General features: G+C 37.7%; 1 protein-coding gene across 1 annotated transcript in view; it reads left to right on the forward strand.

The window, feature by feature from the left end:
* Window positions 1-58: 58 nt before the first annotated feature.
* Window positions 59-24,063, forward strand: part of cwf19l2 (CWF19 like cell cycle control factor 2) — a gene marked incomplete at its 3' end in the record, with an annotated part of 29,263 nt that continues 5,258 nt past the window's right edge. The window contains exons 1-11 of the mRNA XM_082179333.1: window positions 59-202; window positions 10,236-10,346; window positions 11,148-11,273; window positions 11,467-11,577; window positions 12,386-12,505; window positions 13,145-13,238; window positions 13,927-14,036; window positions 15,868-16,784; window positions 17,529-17,631; window positions 17,780-17,995; window positions 18,962-19,099. Of these exons, the coding sequence (XP_082035459.1) occupies window positions 71-202; window positions 10,236-10,346; window positions 11,148-11,273; window positions 11,467-11,577; window positions 12,386-12,505; window positions 13,145-13,238; window positions 13,927-14,036; window positions 15,868-16,784; window positions 17,529-17,631; window positions 17,780-17,995; window positions 18,962-19,099 (2,178 nt within the window). The 5' untranslated portion in view covers window positions 59-70. The remainder of the gene's footprint in view (window positions 203-10,235; window positions 10,347-11,147; window positions 11,274-11,466; window positions 11,578-12,385; window positions 12,506-13,144; window positions 13,239-13,926; window positions 14,037-15,867; window positions 16,785-17,528; window positions 17,632-17,779; window positions 17,996-18,961; window positions 19,100-24,063) is intronic.

A 24,063-nucleotide genomic window follows, 5' to 3' on the forward strand; every position in this document is an offset into this window, starting at 1 on the left:
GGGTTTGAGAATTCAGCGGCAGCGCCCCCTGGAGGAAAACAAGCGAGCAGCATCTGTCGCATTACGGTAGATGTTTACGACAGTAGGATTCGCGCTTTGCGGCAGCATCATGGCAGCGTTCGGTGTGAGTTTTGAGAGCTCAAGCAGCATTAAATCTAGAAAAGAGTCCAAAAGAGAAGAAAGACAGCACGTTTTGCAACAGGTAAAACAAATAAACACTTTAAACTAACATCTAATAACTGATTCAGTCGGATTAAGACTTGAAGACTTACAAGAATTAGAAGTGATTGTTGTTTTAACAGATCTGTTTACATTCATCTCTCATTCATCATTCATACGTTCATCAATATAACTGTTACCAGTTTATTCTGAATGTATGTTTTATGTCATTTTTTGTTTTGTTTTGTGTTCAGATGTTTTATAGCTGGTTTCATAAATGACCCTTCAACATCTTTGCTGATTTATGTATCATATTTGTCAATATTTTGCTGCAGTTATTACGAACATCGATGCCGTGCGCATCTTTCTTTCTATCTATCTTTCTTTCTTTCTTTATAAAGCACAATTTATTACAGCAGTTGCCCAAAGTGCTGTACAAATAACTTAAATATAATACTAATGATATACATAGAACAAATAATACAACAATAGCATACATACAAATAAACACACACACACAAACATTCGTATGATTTTTAATGAATGTAATTTAGTAAACCGTAAGCACACTTAGTAATTTCAGATTTAACATTAAAGCAAGTGTCATTAATTTAAAAAGATATGGCCAAGCCAACAAAATAATTCATAATGACCAAATATGACCAGTATTGTCTTTGATTATCAAACGTTAAGGTTGTGTAACCTTGAGAAGAACTGACGTCAAACATCATCAAATACACATCGACTTCATACACTGTAAAACATTACTGTAAAGTTTGGATATATTTTAATCATACCAAATTAAATATTCTCAGAATTGAATTGAAATCAGTATGTTTCACACAATATTCAAAGCATAATCAAAAATAGAAATACTTTTTTCTACCATTGACAAAGATGCCAGTATGTTTTTTAGAATTGGGACATAACTGTTAATTGGCCAAGCAGTCACAATCATCATCATCTCAAAATAGCATGATAATGAATGATTAAAGGCTCCCACGCACTACAGGTTAATGAGCCCATTTTGGAGACAATTCTCCCCTTCTGACACTCCTAGGTAAAGGTTTTCCTGTGGTATGATGTGTGTTACGACTTACGAGTGATTGAATCTGCTCAGAAGAACGTCAGGGCTGCACCGATCTCAAATCATAAATACTTAATATGTTGCATACATGGTTATGATGATCAGAGATCAGTTGTGTTGTGGGGAAACCCAAGGACATTCTTCTTGCCCGTCATCCGCCATGTTTGTTTTTCTCAAAAGTCAAGTTTGACTGTGAAAGATTCTGCGAGATTTCCCGTGTTCACAGTCGTCGTGACTATATTCAGAAGTAGGTGATATATTCCTGTATACAAAACTATTAATGTCTCCCTGTAGTCAATAATTGTATCCCTTAAAACTCATCTTTGATCACCAAAATGACATATTTAAATGTTTTTTTCTTGAAAAAAACATTTCTTCATGCCTTAAAATAGCTTGAATGTAACTCGACACCCTCATTTAGTATGCTCGGTTCTATGAATATGCAAATGAGCCCCGCCTCCACTCACTCACTCAGCTCAGAGATCCACTGGTTGACGATCACACGTTGATCTGATTGGTTACAAGGTAGTTTGTGACGTCAGAAACACCAGCGATTGTCTTTGGTTCACTGCAGTTTTAAGGAGGAAATACTCAGCAATGCTGTCGACTTATGAATTTACACATGGTTTGTCTTAAAGCATATTAAAAACACCACATACACATATAAACAACATTAAAAACTTGATTTTCACCACAGGGGGACTTTAAATGTTTATTTTTTTATTATTTTTTATTATTATTATTGTCATGTTTGTGGTCTCTCACATTTTGAAAATCTGATAGGATATTATTATTTTTTTAGTTTTGGTCACTGGTCTGAGCTGAACCGGCACTAAACTACCTCTAGGGGGCGATACCAGTCCATAGTGTGTTTACAGTCTGATGAACACGGTCATCCATACATGTGAAGTTTGATGATAACATAGTTAATCAATAATAAACATAATCACATATTTGCAATTTATGTTTAGTGTACAATATGAGCTATTATGAGGAGAACTATTTCTGTAAGTTTCTTTCTTAACATAAAGAATTATATGCATCACTTTTAAATTAGCATGAAATGTTCAGTGCTGGTAAACCCCTGTGAATGAGATCTTTCTCTCTCTCAGTGTTTCTGGGTAATGTCCAGGTTGATGTTTTCCCTCCTGATGTCTAATGATGATTAGCAGGAGAATATAAACACCACTGATCATCAGTGTTTAACAGGACGGTAAACTCTGGCCTCGCCTGATAACAGACACAGACAGCTTAAGGTCTATTTGATTTATTTCCTGGCCTTTGAACATTTATTTAAAGTTGCTTCCATGTAATTCAACATCATTTCCGTATTTTCTGATTTCGTCTTTGGTGTTTTTTTAACTTCACGACACGTACTAAAAATCATTGGTGACACTTTACAGCAAGGTCACATTTATTAATGTAACATGAACTAACAATGATGAATACATATGTTACAGTATGTATTAATCTTTCTTAAAGTTAGTTGATAAAACTACTACTGTACAACTTTTGCTTTTAATAATGTGTTAGTAAATGTTATATGTAAAATAATATTAACGACGATTAATACATCCTTTAGAAGTCGTTTTCATTGTAATTGAATTAAAGCCGAAATATAAATATTAGATGAAAATTTTAAACTTAAAGACTTAAATGAAAATCAGAAACGTTGTTTTGGCAACTAACTGTTACTAAGTACTAAAATGATTAAAACTAATGTAAAAATTAATAGCTAAATAAAAATATTAACAAATACCAATAACAAAAATGACTTAAACTATAAATAAAATAAAATATAAAAATAAAAGTGAACTTAAATATGATATAACTATATAAGTAACACTAAAGTTTCACTGGAGATATTTGACTGTCAGTCTGAAATATTAGCATATGACACAATATGCATATGTACTGCTTATAAAAATATATGATGTGCAATAGTCTGCGTTATATACGGTACATTGCTTGTTATATTGCATACACATTTTTTTTCAAACTCTTAAATAATACAAATAAAAGATTTTTCCACAGTGATGCCATAGCATAGAAGAATCACTTTTGGTTCCTCAAAGAACCTTTCAGTGATCATCAGTTTTTAAAATAACCTTTTTTTTTCTTAGTGGGGAGAACTTAAAAAAATTAAATTATTTTGAACTTTTTCATACTATAAATAACCTTTTGTGGAATGGAAAAATTCCATGGATTTTGAAGTTTCTTTATGGAACCATTGATGGCACACACAAAAAAAAAAAACTTTATTTTTAAGAGTGTTCAGGTGACCTTACTAAAGCCCTATTCGGACAGGGTTTAACTTTACGAGGGTAGATGGAGTGATGTAACTTTACCACAGGACGTCTGTAATATTAATGGCCATTTCGCACGGGATCAGAGATCTCAGTAAAACTAGCAGAAGTGGGAGAGTAACTCGCTTTACACACCGCCGTCACCATCATGTGTGTATTACACTGCTTCCTGATATCACGTGCGCAAACACACATAACCTATATTTATGTATATAAAACAGTTATGTCCGGTGGAACGATGTATTAATGAACTTCAGATTGGATTGTGTTGGTAATAGACACTTATCTAAAGCTAAAAGATGTTTCGCCTCTAACAAGTGCTGTCGATCTTCTCTCTGATCTGATGGTGTGTGTGAAAACACTTGAGTTTTGCCACAGACTCGTTCCAGCATCTAGAACACACCTGATGCTTCTTCAAGCCTCTCCATACTTGACAAAACCGCGGAAAACTACTTTTAAACAGGAAATATTTACGTACATATTAGCGGGTCTATTCGCACGGGATAAGGATCACCTGAGGTCATTTTTCCGGACCTTTTTACTGAAGGTAAAAGTCGTCGTAATCTTCACTGACATTGTCCGTGATGATCACTGAGATACACATTCGGACGGGACTAAAATCACAGAGAAGCTCTGGTAATTACTACTTTACCCCTCCTCTCCATGTTAAACTAGTCCTGTCCGAATAGGGCTTTAGTTGTATGTTTAATCCAGCAAGGTCATCTCAGAAAAAAATATATACTTGTGTTGCACTTTTTGGCATACTGAACATATGATCAAAACTAGGTCATTTGGGATATCTGTGCAAATTGCAGAAATAGTGTGAGTATTATAATGCTACTCCAGACGTAGCCATAGATGTGTCCAGATCTCAGTGCACGTACTGTGTCTGTGTTATCTGGAGATACACCGGCCATAAATCAGAACCGGACTGTTTTATTTCGGCCGATCTCTGTTCCGGACTTGCACACAAACTGCTTTGCAAATCAATTCCCAAAATGTCATTTGAGTGGAAATATTAGGAAGTCTGTAAACAGGATGTTAACAGAGACCAGGAGAACGGAGAAAATGCTGTTCGTGATGCTCAAAATATCTGAAGGAAAATATAAATATTGAATTGGGGTTTATGAATGTATCTCTGATGGGAACTAGCTGTCTTCAGAAAAGTTTTGATGGCATTTTTAAGGCTCGTTCACTATAGACGATAACTATAAAGATATAGGGCCCTATCTTGCACCCAGCGCAATTGACTTCGTACATCGACGCATGTATCATTCCTATTTTGCACCCGACGCACAGCAGACTTTTCCCTCGGCAGATCCACGTCGGTAAACTTGCGCTCCCGGGGGCGGTTCAGCGAAAAGAGGAGACGTGTTCCGGCGCAAACGTTCCCTGGTGCTATTTTGCAGTTCCAGAAAACAATTCCGCCACTGAATCACACGTTTTCAGTGGCGCGATCAGATGCTATTTTAAAGGGCACCTATCATGACCCTTTTCACAAGATGTAAAATAAGTCTCTGATGTCCCCAGAGTATGTATGTGAAGTTTTAGCTCAAAATACCCAACAGATATTTTTTTACAGCATGTTTAAATTGTCATTTTTTGGGGCTCAGAAAAACACGCTGTTTTAGTGTGTATCCCTTTAAATGCAAATTAACCGCTGCTGCCGGCCCAGGGGGCGGAGCCTCATGAGCTCGCGCTTCAGTCAGGACAATCTCATCTGATAATATCAAAACAGAAACTCTCAGTAGCGTGTTCATTTTGACTCGGAGTCGGACAATAATGCCCACAGCGCCAGAGAATATATACTGTATGGAGATTAAACAGGTATAGTTTAGCTTAATTTTGGTTATAACTTATTTGTCATCTGCTTTTATCCACTATTAATACAAGCCTGCTGTAGCAGACCTCGTCCGAATGATGACCAAAATATACTGATGAGTTCAATGAAGTTTATTGTACATCACACAAAAGATGAAGCGTTAGTTTTACTCCAGAAAATCACTGTAAGAACAGCTAAATAAACACAGTATAAGATGTGAGCATTAAAGTCTTATCCATAAACTCTCTCTCTCACCCTTTCATTATCATGGAACATACACAGCGAAGTACACAAAACACTCGTTACAACTAACAGCAAACAAATATATACACACCTTTTCAGTCTGTGCTTAATAAACTGGTACACTGTAAATCCGTAAAACTATTCGATGAGCTGTCATAAAGTGCGCGCTCTCACTTTCATCTCTGCCGTGGTCAGTAACGTTAGTCCTGTCGCTCCGGAGACTGTAATCTGGATCACGAACAGTTGGTACAGATCCATCCTCGAGTAACAACGAGAGTAAATGAAGACTGATATGTTCATTCTGACATCCAACAACAAAACACCTCAATCGCTTAGGAGACATTCTTGTCTACAGCTGCTCAAGCGTCGAACAATGGCGGACTGTGTCAAGCTCACTCAGGGCGGGTCTATGCTCAAACTGAAGTGTCAATCAACAGTCGTGGGAGGGGCCTGCGCAATTCTACGTCACATTGCGCTGAATCTGAGAACAGCTCATTCTGAGACAGTGCTTATGATTTATTGAGATTGTAAAAAAACCACTGGGTGGATTTTTATCATTCTAGGGTGTTTTTGCTCATACACTGCCAACACACATTTATGTTCAAACACCATGTAAAAGTGAATTTTGCATAATAGGTGCCCTTTAAGGGCGCATGCTTGGCCATAATGTAGCGTGTGCACATACACTTTGCTTCTCTCATCTACACAGACGCAGCAGTTTTCATTTTTGCAAACCGTACATAATTACATGGAAAAATATTCCACACGAGGGAAATCATTGCAGTCTCCATGAAGTTGTGAAAAATTGTCATAAATCTAGCTTTCACATTTACCCAAATTATTATCCGCCTGTTACTAACCGAAGCTAATTTGTGTGTGTTTCTCCATCCCCAATGTCACTTCTCTGTGTTTTACGACCCTGACGAGAACATCAGTCTCCTCGGCAGTGAACCGCTCCTGGCAAATCTGCCGTTATAATAGCAATCCGCTATAGAACAAGCGTGCCTGCTCTTAAAGGGAATGTGAGATGTCACTCTGATTGGTTTATTTCACGTTACGCCCAAACCTGACCTATGAGTAATGAAGCTACTCCAGACCAACACATTTTAGATTTGCGTCGGGCGCCGAGATCCGCCCACAAAGTTACTTGCGTTTCGCGTTTGATACTTGTGTTTCAGATCGTTAAAACCCGTTTACACGAATCTGCAAAAACGACTAAAACGCTGTATTATTCATGCCAGGCCTGTAGTTGATGTCACTTTGTAAAGAAACACTAACACCGTGTCCTAACTACACGCGACGCGCGATAAAAGGATATTTTCCGTGTTAATCGGAGTGTTTGTCCTAACCGACGGCGACACGCGACGAGTCTATTTTAGAAACGGTTTCTATTTTTCTGCGACGTCGCGCTGGAACAACAAACACAAAGTGTGGCAATGATAATCTCAGGTACTGTTTATGTGCTTTATTTAATATAAAAAGCGTGTAATGTGACTTTGAATATAATTTAGTGCTCCAACTTTTTAGCTGTAAAAGCAAAAGTGGATAATTCTCCTCAGATCTTGAAATTAAACAAATGGAAACAAGAACGTTCAAACCGTGAACAAACAAGTGTATTCTTTGACAAAGATTGTTTTAGTAACTCAGTAGCCTGTGTGTTTTTAATAATGTTTAAATGGTGTAATATTTGTGAATTTGATTATGTAACTACTTATCTATTTTCTTGCGAGTGCCGTCGAGATTACTCTCTGGTGCCGTGCACTTGCCGCGAGACTCCGCCCACACACTGTTCTGATTGGCTGTGGTTTTGGATTGATTTTGAGACAATCTCGCAGTCGCGTCTAGTGTGGACAGACAAATGATTTATCACTGGAATCTTATCGCATCGCGTCTGGTTAGGACACTGTGTAAGGCCTTATAAACTGAACATGAAATACACATGTGCATGACGTCACTGTTTTCTTTTCACAAGTTCACGTTTTTGTAGTTTACACGGAGACGATTACAGTATCGTGCACTTTGAAACCCTTTTTTAAAAGTTTGTGTTTTCAGGCGTCCGAAACTCTGTTGTCATGTATGGGTGGTGTGGCGCAATGGATAAGACGCATGCCTTTGGTGTGAGAGACCCGGGTTCGAATCCACTGTGAGACACCAATGTGTCCCTGAGCAAGACACTTAACCCCTAGTTGCTCCAGAGGCGTGCAACCTCTGACATATATAGCAATTGTAAGTCGCTTTGGATAAAAGCGTCAGCTAAATGAATAAATGTAAATGTCAACGGCATGTTTTTTAGTTGAAAACGGTGTCATGTTAAATGGCCCCTAAATCTTGTAATTGCACTCTAATTTGGATCTCATTTAAATAAAAAACAATGGCTCATATTGCATGTGTGTAGCATCTCAGTTTGGATCGTAATTTAAATGCAGTGGTTGCCTATAATTTCAAACGACTACAGATATGAGGATGCTGGAGGTGGAGATTTATAGCCTTTTCTCACAGCACTTGATATAATTAAACTTTTCAGTTTGATGGTGGACAATCACCAACTGGAGATTCACCCGTTGTAAAACGCAAAAGACTTCCGACTTCGGAGCGGCTACAGAAAAAAAGAGACTGCAACCAGGCCCATGCGAAAACAAGGATAAATATCGATATGCTCCATTTTCATATCGTCCTATCGTCAGCCTGTGAGATCGGCGATACACGATGTTATCGTGAGGGGGGCGGGGCTTACTTATTTGATTATTAACGTGCTTATTTACTCATTAATTTGCTTGTTTTATTACTTCGTTTTATATATGAGAATCTTTTTCTATTTTATTAGCAAAGGTGGAGTGTTTATTAATAGACTAAATCAGGTTATTTCCCGGTATAGTGAGGTAAAAAAATGGAAACAAAATGCTGACGAGCAACGATGCCGTTTTCATCTTGGATCTTAATGATGCGTCTGTTGAAACAATTTGTGAATGATCACCTTGCAATTCAATTTTGATGTGGGATGTAGTTTTTTAGTCTGTTTTAAAAACATTTTCTTAGAGGAGTCCTCATAAGCGAGTGTCGGCTATGTGGTGATGTCGTTATGAATTTAGGCAAGGCAAATTAATTGTAGTTCCTAATATTAATTTAATAACACTACTAGCTTTATAATAATAATAATAATAATTTAATACGTTAATGGTAAAACGAGCCAATTATCGTACTGATATCGTCATAGCCATCTGCCATCAGCCATCAGCGATATCTCTGACTATCGTCTATCGGCACAACCCTATTCGGAAGGGCATTAAATGTAGTCACGCAATGCTGATGTTGTTAACATTAACAATTTGAGAACTAAGTATAATTTGCACGGTTTGATGTGATATGATAAGCAATCGTTAGATTTAATCGGCGCGATTTACTGCAATGCTTTTTTCCCCTTAGTTGCTCGGAACAAAAGTTATTTGTTCAGACGATATTTTCCGGTGTATATTTGTACGTTGGTCATACTTCCAAAAAGTAGAATCTGTGATTGCGAACGCCAGTATCCACACCGGCGCAGTGACTGACAGCCGCACATTCTCCTCAAAACGTTGTGTTCATCCGCGCATTGCCGTGCCGAGGCACAACCCACGTAAAGCTGATAATTCCGCGAATGACTGCAATTGCAGATTTCGAACAGAGAAGGCGACAAAGAGGAAAAACTGAAGACTGCAGCTTTAAACAAAGAAGAAGAGAATCGTCAGCCGGTATCCGAATCGGTCATTCGGACGAGCATCACGCTCTTCCATCTGTGTTGGGTTTCTCTGTGCACACATTTTATCATCACTGCATTGGTTACCTATAAAGTTCCGTATTAATTACAAGGTATTGCTACTGACTTATAAAGCCCTAAACGGCTTAGCTCCAGTCTATTTAACGGATCTTCTATCGCCCTATAATCCATCGCGCTCTTTAAGATCACTAAATTCAAGGCTTTTGGTCATACCTAGGATATCCAGAACCACCAAAGGAGGGAGAGCATTTTCACATTTTGCTCCAAAACTCTGGAATAGTCTTCCTGATACTGTTCGTTGCTCAGACTCGCTCTCCCAGTTTAAAACTAGATTAAAGTCGCATCTCTTCAGCCTGGCATTCATACAGTATAATATTTTTAACTTACAGTTCAAACTACAATCCGGCCTCTAGCTCATAAATGCCAGAGGAGAACTGGCCCCCGACTGAGCCTGGGTTCTCCCAAGGTTTTTTTTTTTCTCCATTAGGTCACCTGATGGAGTTTTAGGACACCATTAGGTCACTTGATGGAGTTTTTCGGTTCCTTGCCACTGTTGCCTTTGGCTTGCTCAGTTGGGGATATTTTGGGGATATTTAATTAAATTTTATCAATCAATAAATTCCACTTGAAACAAACCTTGTTGTATTATTTTAATTTAATACTGTGAAGCTGCTTTGATACAATCTGTATTGTGAAAAGCGCTATACAAATATACTTGACTTGACTTGACTTGACTTGACACATTACGACGGGAAACGACCTGACAAACCTTTATCACCCCAGACAAATATTTGATTAGAAATAAACAACATGTGATCCTCATCTCCTTTCCTCTCCTGTTTCTGCTTGCTTCTCTGTCTGTAGGCTAAAGAGAAGTATGAGAACGAGGAGAGGAGGAAGGCCGAAAGGAAGGCCAGGGGTGAAGACACTTGGATGCTTCCCGATGTTGACCTGCGACTGCAGCAGATTGGCCAGGTCAGAGGTCAAATTCATTAAAGTTGACGAGAAATGTTTTATTTTTATTGAGGATGATTCATAAAATAACTTCAGGTTGGTAAGATTTTTTAAATGTTTTTGAAAGAAGTCTCTTCTTCTCACCAAGGCTGTATTTATTAGATTACAAATACTGTAAAAAAAACATAGATATTATTACTGTTGCAAATACCAGTTTTCTATGTGAAGATATAATAAATGTAATTTATTCCTGTGATCAAAGCTGAATTTTCAGCATCATTACTCCAGTCTTCAGTGTCACATGATCCTTCAGAAATCAGTATAATATGATGATTTGATGCTCAAGAAACATTTATGATTATTATCAATGTTGAAAACTGCTTCATATTTCTGTGGGAACATTTTATTTTTCAAGATTCTTTGGTGCAGTTTGTTTTTTAACATTATAAATGTTTTTGCTGTCACTTTTGATCAATTTAATGCATCCTTAATGAATAAAAGTATTGATTTTTTTAAATAGCTTACTGACCCTTCAAGTTTGAATGGAAATTATAATATAATATAATAAATGTACCATATCCGATTTGACCAATGCCACACAGACAGGGAAAAATCCTATTGTTCAATAATATAATATGCAGTACATTAAATTTCACAATCCAGTCAAATCCTGGTTCCGACTTGATATTGCTGTAAATACATATACATACCATATTGTAGAAGTTAAAATGTTCTCTTAAACGCTACATTTGTACATTTGGTCTCTGTCTCTCATTTCTATCCACACCGGATTCATGTTTTGTGTTTGTCTTTTGCACACAGGAGCATGCTGTGAAAAACAAGAAAAAGAAAAAGGAAAAGAAAGTGAAAAAGGAGAAGAAAGAGAAGAAGAAGAAAGCCAAGAAAGAGAAAAATGCAGGGGAAAATGCATCTTGTGACAGCTCTGAAGTATATGCTTTAACATCACGCTTACCCCGTTTAGCCACATTTTAATGCCACATTTAATCCTGCGTTATGCGTTTTTTCTCCAGGTATTTCAGGTTGCATGACTAAAATGTTGCAGTAAATTTCAATTGCGCTTGCAAGTTGTGGAAGCGTGCAACATCGTTTCTTCCCTGTGTTGATCCTTATTTGTTTACAGGACTCGGAGGACGAGTGGGTGGAGGCCCAGATTCCTTCAGGGGGCGGAGACAAGGCATGGAAGGCGGAGCCTGAGGCCACGCCCACATCTACAGTGGCCAGTACTAACCAAGTAAGATCCCAGTCTATGTTTGGGATAATGTACATCCAGCCGGTTGTTCTCTCAGAATAAACCCGACAGGGTGATCAGGAGGGTCTTGCGTGAGCCTGAAGGGGTTTATTCTGAGATAACAATCGGCTGGATGTACATTATCCCGCTTAATACACGAATACTTGCCACATAAGTAAATAATTAGACACACTGAGTTTTAATATTTTATTAGCTCACCAAAAGCAAAATCTTCCATGAAGAAAAACCGTTCATAGCGAGCGTATAGCGCTGCTGACTTCAGTGACCCGGATGAGCGGTTGTTATCTGAGAATAATATACCGCTGGATGGCGTGATTGACCAATCAGAATCAAGTATTCCACAGAGCCGTGTAATAATTTTGCTTAATGGAGGCGGTTTGTCATACAGCAGTTTGTGATCCGATGACCATCCTTGCTGTGGTCTGTAATCACAGTCTTCAGACACTGAGATTATACGAGTGTGTCAGAGTGGGTGATTGTTGTCCTACACAGCAAAGCCACTTGTGGAAACTTCAATATTGTTATTACTGGAATTGAAGAGCTCTTTCTTCTCTCTCTGAGCCGTAAGGAGCGTCACACTGACATCCATTTGCAAAGCAACCGCAAGTCATTCATTTTCAGTGAGAGCTGGTGCGTTGTGTGCGTGTCCAGTGACGTGACGAAGATGCGAAAGGTTAACTTTACATGAATGTGATGCATGTTACAGACAAATGGTGCATTTTTATTTTTGGGCATAACAATGCATTGAATCTATTTTTTTCATAGTCTTTGTCTGTTTGACCTTTCCTAGAGAGATGAATGGATGACCTTTGACTTCCTGGCGATGAAGACGACCTCCGTGGCGGAGAAACGAGCGCAGAAAGAAGCAGAGAAAGAGGTGGAGAGGGAGAAAGCAAAGGCTATTGAACAGGTGAGCGACAGCTGTGTCTTCAAACAACATTGTGTAAAATGTTGGCTGGTTCATGCCGACATCAATGCCATTATGACATTCAAAACTGACACATTCCTTTTTATTATTTGGTGAAGATCCACCTTTACACCACTGGCCTCTATTGTGCTATTTTAAAGGCTCCTAATGTTGTTTTGGCCTCTCCTACAATAGTTTTACATGCATCCAAGGTCAAAAAACATTTTCATTTTCTCATAATATACATTACAGCATCAGCTCTTTTCTCTCAGTGTCTGAAACGCTTTCAAAGATTCAGTCTCTCTAAACCCCGCCCCTCTGAGAGCTGCTCTGCTCTGATTGGATCACTCAGATGGACCAGTCTGTTGTGATTGGTCGATCGCTTACAGCACGTGGTGGAAATCAAACGCCCATATCGGAATTTCAGCTCTGGATCTTCCTCAGTACTTTATACACAGTGATACGAACAGTAACGAAGGAAAATAAAATAAATGAATTAATAATCTTAGATGCAAACAGTTCAAACCAAGCAATCAAACCAAGTGTTGAAATGATCACTTCCGTAGAGTGTGATTTTGTTGTACGGAGAAGTGTGTGTTTGGGTTTATGGTGTGTTTTTCTCTGTCTTCCTCTGTCTCTCAGGCTGGTCTTCACAAGTTAGAGTTGAACCCTTATTGGAAGGATGGAGGAAGTGGTCTGCCCCCAGAGGCCTCCTCCAGTACTGCGGTTAGAAAAGGTGAATGCCGAAACAAAGAAAGCCGAAATGAAAGTTATTTAGAAAACACTTGTATGATTGGATTTGATCCTAAATACCATGGATTTTCTCCTACATCCTTTTTTTTAAAAGACAGAAACTGACGTGAAAACTTTTTGCCGCTCATACACCAGTAATTCAATTAATTCAACATTTAAATAAATAATAAATTTGACAATCTGAGATGGTCAAACTTCGAGAGATTATTTTTATCTCAGACGCAGGTGAAAAATCCATTAAAAATTACGTTACATTTTACAGGAAAATACTATTTCAGTTTTTCTTCATGAAAATGTCATGTTTTATTCAATGTGTTGTTTGCTGTTTCTTTGTAATTATTTGTGCAATTTGGACCAAAAATTGGCTACATGAAACTATTAATAGTTCAACCCAAGTTGTTAAAAGCTTTGTTGGCTGTGACTCTTGGAGAGATGGGTTAAAGCCAACAAGCTGCTCATTTCATTTTCCATGATTGATTACCTGCATTTCCTTTGTGTCATTTCAATGCACTGTTTCATTCTGAAATATGTCACGTTATTAGAACGGGGCGTTTCATGTTGACTGTGAGCTGACAGTGCAGTCGCTCTTATCTGCGCTCTGTACACGCTGAGCGGGAAGTGTTTATTTCACAGATGTTTTACACAGATTTCTCTCTCTCTCTCTCCCTCAGTGGTGAATGATGGAGGGGTGAGCTGGCTCAGAAAGTCCTATCAGAGGATGAAAGAGCAGGCCGACAGAGAACAGCGCAGTGTGGAGAGTGTGGTGGCGGAGAGATACGGGGTGAGCAAACACACACACACACAGCGATAAACAAACACACATCTCTCTTTAATTACACACACTGTAAGGTTGCTTCCGCTGCGATTGAAGAAGAGCTCATTCAAGCCACTCATTCATGAAACTGGTCATGCTGTATATTCATTGCTGTTTGCAACCAATAAGCATGCAATATTGTCATATTATTTCATTTTATACCGCCCAGAAGGGTTGAGTATTGTTTGATTTTTTTTTTTTTTTGCGTTTCCGATTCTGCTTATTGATTTTCCACGGTTTTTTTCCCCCAATGTGGTAAAAAAAAAAAAAAAAGAGAAGGAAAAGAAGTCAAAAAGTTTTTTTGCGCAACATTCTGTTGTTGCTGAATAGTATGAACACAAATCAGCAGCCTAAAGAGCAACCAACTAATAAACTAGACTGACTAATATAAGTTTCAAACATTATTAAAGACAATCAGTAATACGATAAGAACAAATAAGCAAATTAGCAAAAGCACAAATAAATACAAAGTTCAGAAATTGAAATCAAATGTAAAATAACTTTAGAAATAAAAATATAGATTACTCCTTATTAAAGTTACAAAAGTTATTCAGTCAAGACCAGTGAGATTTTCTGTTTCTTTTGTTCTTTGATTAACAGTAATCAGTCCTTCCAGAAATCTTTTTTTGTAATTGTTGTGGGCAAAACTCCTTGATTATGCGGCACGTTTTCTTAAAAAATGCGATGGAATATGCGGCATATTTATGCAATTTTATGCGATGAAATTGCGGGAACTTGCAAAAAACTGCGGTTTGATGAAAAAGAGGAAAAAAAGTGATTCCCCCAACACCCTGTTCTCACTAGGCTACTACCTTAATGTAGAGTCATTTCTTATTACTTCCTATGATAAGCAAGCATACTACATCACAGAAAGTGCTGGGAATATTTAAGTTCTCATCTTGTTTTATTTCAGACCTTAATAAACACATGGCTCAGACTTACAAAACATTGATGAGTCGAACAAGTTCTGTAGCTTTACAAAAGGAATATGCTACAACTTCTGTAAAAATGAATAAATTAATGATGGTCGCGTAACTGCGTCACTTCATAGCGTTCCCATGGCAACAGGGGAAAATGCCTGCTCTTGTGTGAAGTAAATGCAACATTTTTCAACTTTCTGCTAAGATATATGTGACTTTTTTGCAACGAAAATGCGGGGATTATGAAATCATGCAAGTCCCGCATATTTTGCGTGCGGAAATCTGCAATTTATGTGGCGAAAGTGCGACGTATTTGAAAAAATCCCTCATAAATATGCAGACTTATTATGCATTGAATTATGTGATCGCATAATCGCGTTTTTCTGGAGGGACTGTGTAATGACGCAGACGCCAGTAGGTTTATTAGGCTATATATTAATATATATTCATAATTTAATACAGTCTTATAATATTTTAATCTATCTATCTATCATCTGTTTATATATACACACATATATATATATATATATATATATATATATATATATATATATAATGTGTGTGTGTGAGTTGTAATATATTATTCAAATATTAGATGCAATTAGTAAAACAATATGGTTCTTTTTCTTCAGGATTCCTGGGTAGTTTAGCTCATAAAAATGTTTTTTTTTTTAAATGAAGTTGAAATCATGCTGCCATATGGAGCTCATGATTATTTTCTCTTCTGGAACCCGAAGCCCTAAAACCCATATGGGTGTTTTGAATGTTTTCAGTGCACCATTTCCCACCGGGGTAGACATGCACTAAACTCTAGTGAATCTGCTCCGCTTTTGGTGGAAACTGGCCTTAATGATGTGTTTTCTCTCTTCCCTCTGTAGTCCATGGAGGAATTCCAGAAGAAACTGCGAGAGGCGGAGGAGGTTGCGTATGGAGAGAGAAGAGAAGAGAGGGGTGACAGGAGAGGAGACCGAAACGAGGGAAGAGAGAGATGGAGGAGAGATGAAGGGAGAGAGAGATGGAGGAGAGACGACAGAGAAGAAGGGAAAGAGAGATGGAAGAGAGACGAAAGAGAAGAAGGGAGAGAGAGATGGAAGAGAGATGACGGAGATGAAGGGAGGGAGAGATGGAAGAGAGACGACGGAGATGAAGGGAGGGAGAGATGGAAGAGAGACGACGGAGAAGAAGGGAGAGAGAGATGGAGGAGAGATGACAGAGAAGAAGGGAGAGAGAGATGGAAGAGAGATGATGGAGATGAAGGGAGGGAGAAATGGAGGAGAGATGACAGAGAAGAAGGGAGGGAGAAATGGAGGAGAGATGACAGAGAAGAAGGGAGAGAGAGATGGAAGAGAGAAGAAGGGAGAGAGAATGAAGAATGGAGGAGAGGACGGCGAGATAAATCTCCAAATGCTAAGAGAGAAAGAGAGCAAGACTTTGAGAGAAGGTCTCTCGACCACGAGGAACGCGATCAGAGATCCAGGCCGGATCCAGACGAGGATCCGGAGTCTCAGAGGCGCATCACTTCCTCTCTGTACAGCCTCAAGGACAAGTTCCTCAAACCCAACGATGCCGACGAGGACATGAGCGCAGGGCAAGGGTTGAGGAGGGAGGTGCAGAAGCGCTCCTCATCCAATCAGAGGACAGGATTCAGAAAACCTGATGATGATGATGATGACGGGGTTGTAGCTGCCTGGAGGAAGAGCAGTGATTCAAAGACGACGCCAACGCCAACCCCACAGAAACACACAGAGAAGAGCGCCGCCCTGCAGGAGGAGAGCAAAACAACAACAGTGAGCAGGTCAGGATGAGGAATAGCAGCAGGGGGTTTTAGAAGAGAACATACTTCACTCTATATGCCTTATTTCCTTATATGTAAAGCCATGTTTCCACCGCAGGAACTTTCCCCATATATATACAGTATATATATATATACATACATACATACTAATATTTATATTTTTACATTTATTTTACATAAAAATTTTAATCAAGTTGATATTGATCTTCTGTGGAGTTAAACGTGCTCTACGCAAGCGAGGGCATACTAGTCATACTCATAGTCTAATTTCTCATTTAACAATTTTTATTGAATTTCTATTAAACCATGTAGCATTTTCTACAGCACATGTTGGACCAAATGTATACAAACATATTATGGCTGGCTGTGCTATACAGATATTAATCAGTATGAAAGATACCCCCCCACCCCACCTCAACCCACCCAACCATCCCAGTTTGTCCCTTTAAATCCAGATCTTCCGAAGAATGATTGTCCATTGAAGTGCTTTTCCAGCTAAGGATTGCAGAACTCATAGTCTAATTTCTGTCGTTGTTTTGCGTTGGTCTTTTTCATTGAATTGGTCAAACGTGATTTGTTAGCAAATCTGTATGAATCAACACGATTACTGGGAATTCGTATCTAGTAATGGATTCATGGGAAATGTCATGGCGAAGTCAGGGAAATTGATTTGTTCTATACAAGTTCTTGACATTTTTGCCTGTTAACTTGTGCTAAAACTGATTGTGTTTGCTAATCTTCCAGTTCAGAGAGTGAGGAAGAGGAGGACGAAGAACTGATCCTAACGGATGAGGAGATGAATAAACTGGGAGCCAAACTCGTCAAGGCAGAACTCATGGGAAACACGGTGAGCTCATCAAACGTACCTGGACAGAAAATGCTGTCAAAATAGGAAGCTCACGAGTGTTTGAGACTGTTCGTGTATGCTAAAAGTAGACTGTCAGAAACCGATGGCATGTTTTGCTGGTGTCAAACCTGTGTGTGAATATCCACAGGCCCTGATGGAAAAACTAAAAGCTCAGATGGATGCTGCCCGTCGAGCCAAAGAGAGCCGAGCTCAAAGAAAAGCCCAGACCCAACAAGCGTCTGCACCGACCGACTCGGAGAAGGAAGTGGTGTTGTTCAGAACCGATGCGTCGGGACGAGCCTGGCCGGTCAACGCCCCGTCGCAAACACTGGAGCCTCGAGGAGGACGGAGGAAGCGGAAAGCGGTGAGACACACGCTCACATGTGCAACATCAGATGTGATTTTGCTACCTTTGGTACTTTGTTTGCAGTTTATTTACTTTAAAGGGGACCTATAATGCTGTTTTACTAAGTCTTGATTTTGTTTTTGGGCTCTACTAGAACAGGTTTTTATGGAAGCTTGTTTCCGCCACAGAATAAAACATTTAAAAAGATAATTGCAAGATAATTTTCTCAGAATTGCGAGATATAAAGTCTGAATTGCGTGATATATAGTCAGAATTGCGTGATATAAAGTCGCAATTGCGAGTTATAAAGTCTGACTCTAAGGAAAAAAAGACTGACTGGCAATTGCGAGTTTATATCTCACAATTCTGACTTTATTTCTCCCAATTGTGTGTCATAAAGTCAGAATTGCGAGATATAATTCTGTGGAAAAAAATCGCAATTACCTTTTTCATTTCTTATTCTGTGGCGGAAACAAGCTTCCATAAATATTCATGCTTGAATGTTCATAAAACACATTATTTTCCTCATATTCTCCATTGTTGCAGCTCCTCTCTTCCCAGTCTGTCAGTAACGCTCTGTTTACTTCCTGTCTCTATGAAGCCCCTCCTTCTGAAAAGCACACTGTGCTCTGATTGGTCGGCTGGAGCAGTGTGTTGTGATTGGTCGAGCGCTTCGAGTGTGTTTGGGAAATGTCCCACTCTTACCATAACCGCCAGTTTAACACACTACTAACTAACTCAACCAGGCCCCGCCCCTTTATTCTGCGTATGAATTATTATAATGAGGAATATTGTGACGTGTTCGTTCCCGGAAGAAACTCAAGACTACAATGGAGGCGTTTCAGGGAGTTCAGAAACACTGATGTAGAGAAGAACTCAAACAGCAACATTACACAATAAAGAAAGATAAACAAGCAGAATAGGTCGTCTTTAAATTAACATTTGCTTGAAGTCACATTTTGTCCTCTTGTGTGATTTTTGTAGGTTGAGACGCATCAGGACGGCGAGCGTGTGCGCTACTTTGAGGATGATGATGGTATGGATCTGCGAGAGATGGTCAGACGGGAGAAGATGAGCTCTGCGGAGGATCAGAACGCTCTTTACTCGCGCATGGCCGCCAAGGTGAGCGCCCGTCTCCTCACACACCAAACACTGATGAACATGCGAGCTCATTTCCGCCACAGAATAGACATTTTAAAAGATAATTGTGACTTTTTGTCTCATAATTGCGAGTTCATATCACGCAATTCTGACTTTTTATAACATGCAATTGGGAGATATAAAGCTTCCACAGAAAAATGAAAGTGTGGAACAGTCTGTAATTCTAAAGGGACGTTTCATAAAAACATTTGCTGTGAAAAAACTTGTTAATATTTTTTTTTATGAGAGTAGTGATGCGATGCAATAATGTTTTGCCAATGAGCAGCAATGTAATGACTACACATTTGACTTGTCTCCTGTGAGATGCACTCAAAAAAATCTTTATAAATGTAAGATTTATGCATTTTAATTGCATATAAAATTGGTTTACACAGTTTTAATATAAACAAACTGCTGAACATAATGTGATGCGTCTTTGTAAGTCATACATAAATGAAACATCTACTTTTTTTTAATGTGCATCAATTTTATTTGAATTAGATAATCATAATTGTTTAAAAGCGCCATGGATCTGTTCATTTAAATACATTTATATCTATATATTTATGTATACAATATACAGTTAAAAAAAAATGCATTGCATTAAATTGAATACATCCAAAATACATGTCAATTTTATATGCAGTTCAATTAAAGTATCTTAAATTTAGGCCTAAACATTTTTCCTTTTCCAGTGTTTCGTAGTTTCTGGAAAGAAAAGATTGAAATGCTCAGTGTGTCAGAAATGAGTTTCTGAAGCACAGACACGCACATATATCTTCCTGTGCTCATCCATCGTCGAGAGCCAGACCGGCATCGGCAGATGGTGGCGGTAAAAGCCGCATGATCAATCTCTCAGTCGCTCCTCCGATCGCAGACTTTAAAACGGGCAGGGCGACTCAAATCTGTTAGAATAAACTAAGACGTCATCGTCGCCATGGAGACGAGAAATATGAAAGTGACAAACATTTGCACATTTTAGCGGCACTTCGCTCTCTCTCTCTCTCTCTCTCTCTCTCTGCCAAGTTACCATAACATAGCAGCTAAAAGTGTTATTAATATATTTATTTCACCAATTTCATCAGCAGAAGGCCGAATTGAGTGTTTAGTTAGTCAGTGTAATCGCAGTGCGTGTAAGGCAGCATTGTAGTGATATTTCTCAAACATTGAGTTTCGTCTTTGTTGACATAGTAACCTTCATTCGAACTTTTTGGCAGATCTTTTTTAGAACATCTACATCACTTTGACGGAATGTTCGTTATTCAAAATCTAACTGACAGCCCAGTGACATCATTATGGTATTTGCATACTTTTAAATGTGCTTGATCTCTTTTTTTTGCATCTGTTGCTTTGTGGTCATCATTTTATGAAATATTATGCTCAACCCTCTGGTGCGGCCGGATTATTTATTTTTATTTCAACTAAATGAATGTACTATATTTTTAGTTTAATAGTGTTTTTTATTTTATATTTTTAGGAAATTTTATGGTACTCAATTTTATTTATGGAATAGTTATGATCCATTTATTAATTGAAGTTAATCACTTTTTGAGCATAGCTCTGAAAATTTAATTTCCAATTTAGGCTGTCATAAATCTCAAGCACACACTTAAGTTCGGTCTCTTTTTGAAGATGACACTTGGCAGATTATTGCTGATGTGAAAAGTTAAAGTGAAAAAAAATAAAAAGTGAAACAAAAAATTCATAGAAGTTTAAGTTTATTATTATGAAAAAAAAAAAATTCTTATATGAAATATATATTTTCCAAAACACGTTTTACTCTGAAACTGTGAGAAAATCAAAGAAATAAATCTAAACAAGTTTTGCTCCAAATGTGAGCCTGACATCTCAAAAAATGAGCTTTCAGTGAGATTGTGTTTGGCTGCAGTACCAAACGCTTCCACTAGAGGAAATTCGTCTCTTGTTAGTTTCCAATGCGCTCACTTTAGACCATGAACAAAATAGGTTTAATTTTTTTTTTTTTAGGACTATTTAAGCTTGAATCATGTCTGTTATTTATTTGTTTTTCTTTTTTCTTGTGTTCACACAAGTGCCAAAACCAAGTTTCAAACCATTCTGATGAAGTAAAAAAAAAAAAAAAAAAAAAAAAAAAAGGTAAAATGTTTCGGTCAAAAAAGTCAGAACAGCACCAGAAGATTACAAAAAAAAAAGTAAGATTAAAGTCACACATCTCCCACTGACTGACATTTAATAGAATGTCCAAAATGTGAAGTATAACCAACAGCAATGATATCAGTGTAATATTTGCATACTAAAAATGCACATAGTTTTCTCGCTTGCATTTATTTGCATAATGAAATTTTATTTGACTATTTTTGTAATAATTATATAATTTATTTATATGATTCATCATTTTACATTTGAATCATGTAAAATCTCCCTTTGACTCACAGTCATAGATTGTAGAAGCCAGCTGTGATGAAGTTATTGTAATATCTGCATACTGCTCTTTCTTGCATCTATTTAACAGCAGCTTTACAGTGTCGTGTCGGATCATGTGTTGATTCACAAGCGCTCGACTGAAACTAGGACGTGGTCCTCTACATAAACCTGCGATTACCTGAAACTTTTCTTTTGCTGCCTTGCAAGCTCTACTATTTCCTTCAGAAAATGCAAATCTAGTAGTGTGTGTGTGTGTTTATCTCCTCTCTGCTGTCCATGTAATCCAGACAATTACCAACAGAACTGCACACACACACACACACTCAAACTCTCTGGTCTGTCTAGGTTTTCACGGTTCAGCTGGAGTCTGAACGCAGCGATGCAGAGAATAAGTGTAGAATTTAGTCTGATTTCATCCAGACTCTCCAACACTCTCGCGCTCACCTCGACTCCTCTCCATCTGTCAATCAAACATGCCAGTGTGAACACACACGCTCCCACACAGATCACCCGTTGCTACGGATACATCGCCTCCTTGTCTGCTTGTTGAACCACACCGTTAATAATATAAGCCTCTCTCACTCTAGTGTGTGTTGGTGTCTGAAGAGAGCGTGACACACACACACACACACACACTCTGTTAGCGTAATCCCTGTGGCCTGGTCACATCTGCCACTGCTGTTTTCTGGATGTTACTCCCGCACTAATGACCCGCAGTTTTACCAGCAATCAGCAGTAAATCCGCACAGTCAGATCACATGACTCCCGACGACCAATCCAATCGCTACTCCACAGTCGAGTTTCAAGACCCCTTCGAGTTGCAATTTTTGCTGATTATTAATTAGTAAAATTGGAATTTTAAATGTGATTTTTTATTTATTTTTATATTTGATCTATGTTTGGTAAAAATCCCAAAATGTGAATAAAAAAATAAAAAAATTATCCACATTTGCTGCACAATTTGGCAAAAAAATAAATAAATAATATATCAATATGGCTATAAAATTATAATATTTAATTATAATAATTCTTATTTAAATAAAAATATATATTTTAAGTTTGAGAATCTCCCTTCGACTAACATTAATAAGAATGAAGAACCAAATGTGATGAAATTATTGTGATGTAATATTTGCATACTAGTCTAATAATATTTATTATTATTATTATTATTACTAAATGAAAATTAAAAATTACTACAAAATAAGAAATATTATTATTGTGATTTCACTGTAAAAATTAAATCAAGTATTTAGGAAAAATAACAATACTAATTATATTTTACATTACAACTGAAACATTACAATACTAATATTTATGGCTGTTCATTTTCTGACCTCTTTTCCTCCGGAAAAAGTGCATGGCTTCTTCCTATTTGCATAATTTGCATATTATCATAGAAGATAATAATTAGGGTGTCATGAATCATAGTATATTGATATTAATTTACATAGTAAAAAAAAAGTGGGTTAAGACTCATTTATTTAAAGGTTGTTTTCAATTAACTTTTGTATTGTTCTTATTGTTGCTTTTTGTTTTATTTTACTGTAGTGCTTTGGGTTTAAGAAAAGCGCATTATAACTAAAATTCACTATTATTATTATTATTATTATTATTATTGTAAATAGAATATAAAGGTTGCAAGATAATGTACTAATTCCAAAGTATTTTGGACCAATATTGCTGTAGTTTAAGAGGATCTGTGACATTGTAGTATGTTCCAATAAAAGACAGATTTACATTTGCTAGTACGTACTTGTCTTACTATTAAAGTACGAGAATAGCAGGGATTTATAGAACTCATAAACATTTCTCATTCCTCCGTCCTGAACCCGCTTTCAGCCTTTAAAAGATTAAACCCACAGACATGCAGGCCAGAGGGAACCGTTAATGATAAAAGTGTGTATGCGAATAAAGTAAAGTGAACCTTTAAAGGGGTCATCGGATGCAAGATTCACTTGTATATGATGTTAACAATCACCATACAATAAAAAAATCCATTCACTCCTTTTTTTTTTTTATCGTAAAAAAGCCTAAACACTCTCAATAAGCCGTTCGGATTTTCTGAGCAATATGATGTTGCTTCTACATGTCGTCACTTCTTCTTGAGTCTCTCCATCATTGTCTGACTCCGGTTTGAACATAAAAGGCTAATAAAATGTTCAGTGCATGTGTGTGTGAGGTAAAAAGGACACAAGCTCTTGAAGCTCCGCCCCCTGTGCCGGGAGCAGCAGCTCATTTGCATTTAAAAGGACAGACACAAAAGCGGTGTGTTTTTGCTCACCCTCAAAAAGTGACAATTTTAACATGCTATATAACAATATCTGTGGGGTATTTGAGATAAAACTTCACACACACACTCTGGGGACATCAGAGACTTATTTTACATCTTGTGAAAAGGACATTATACCACCCCTTTAAAGACACATGCACCCAAACGGGTCGCTGTTTTTGAGGAGGTAAAAAGAGTGTTGTTTCACACAACCATTGAGCAATTTTAACCAAAGTATGTTACAAACTTTACATGAAGACCCTAAAGAATC

This window comes from Leuciscus leuciscus (assembly GCF_965113295.1).
Source record: "Leuciscus leuciscus genome assembly, chromosome: 9".
NCBI classification, from domain to species: domain Eukaryota; kingdom Metazoa; phylum Chordata; class Actinopteri; order Cypriniformes; family Leuciscidae; genus Leuciscus; species Leuciscus leuciscus.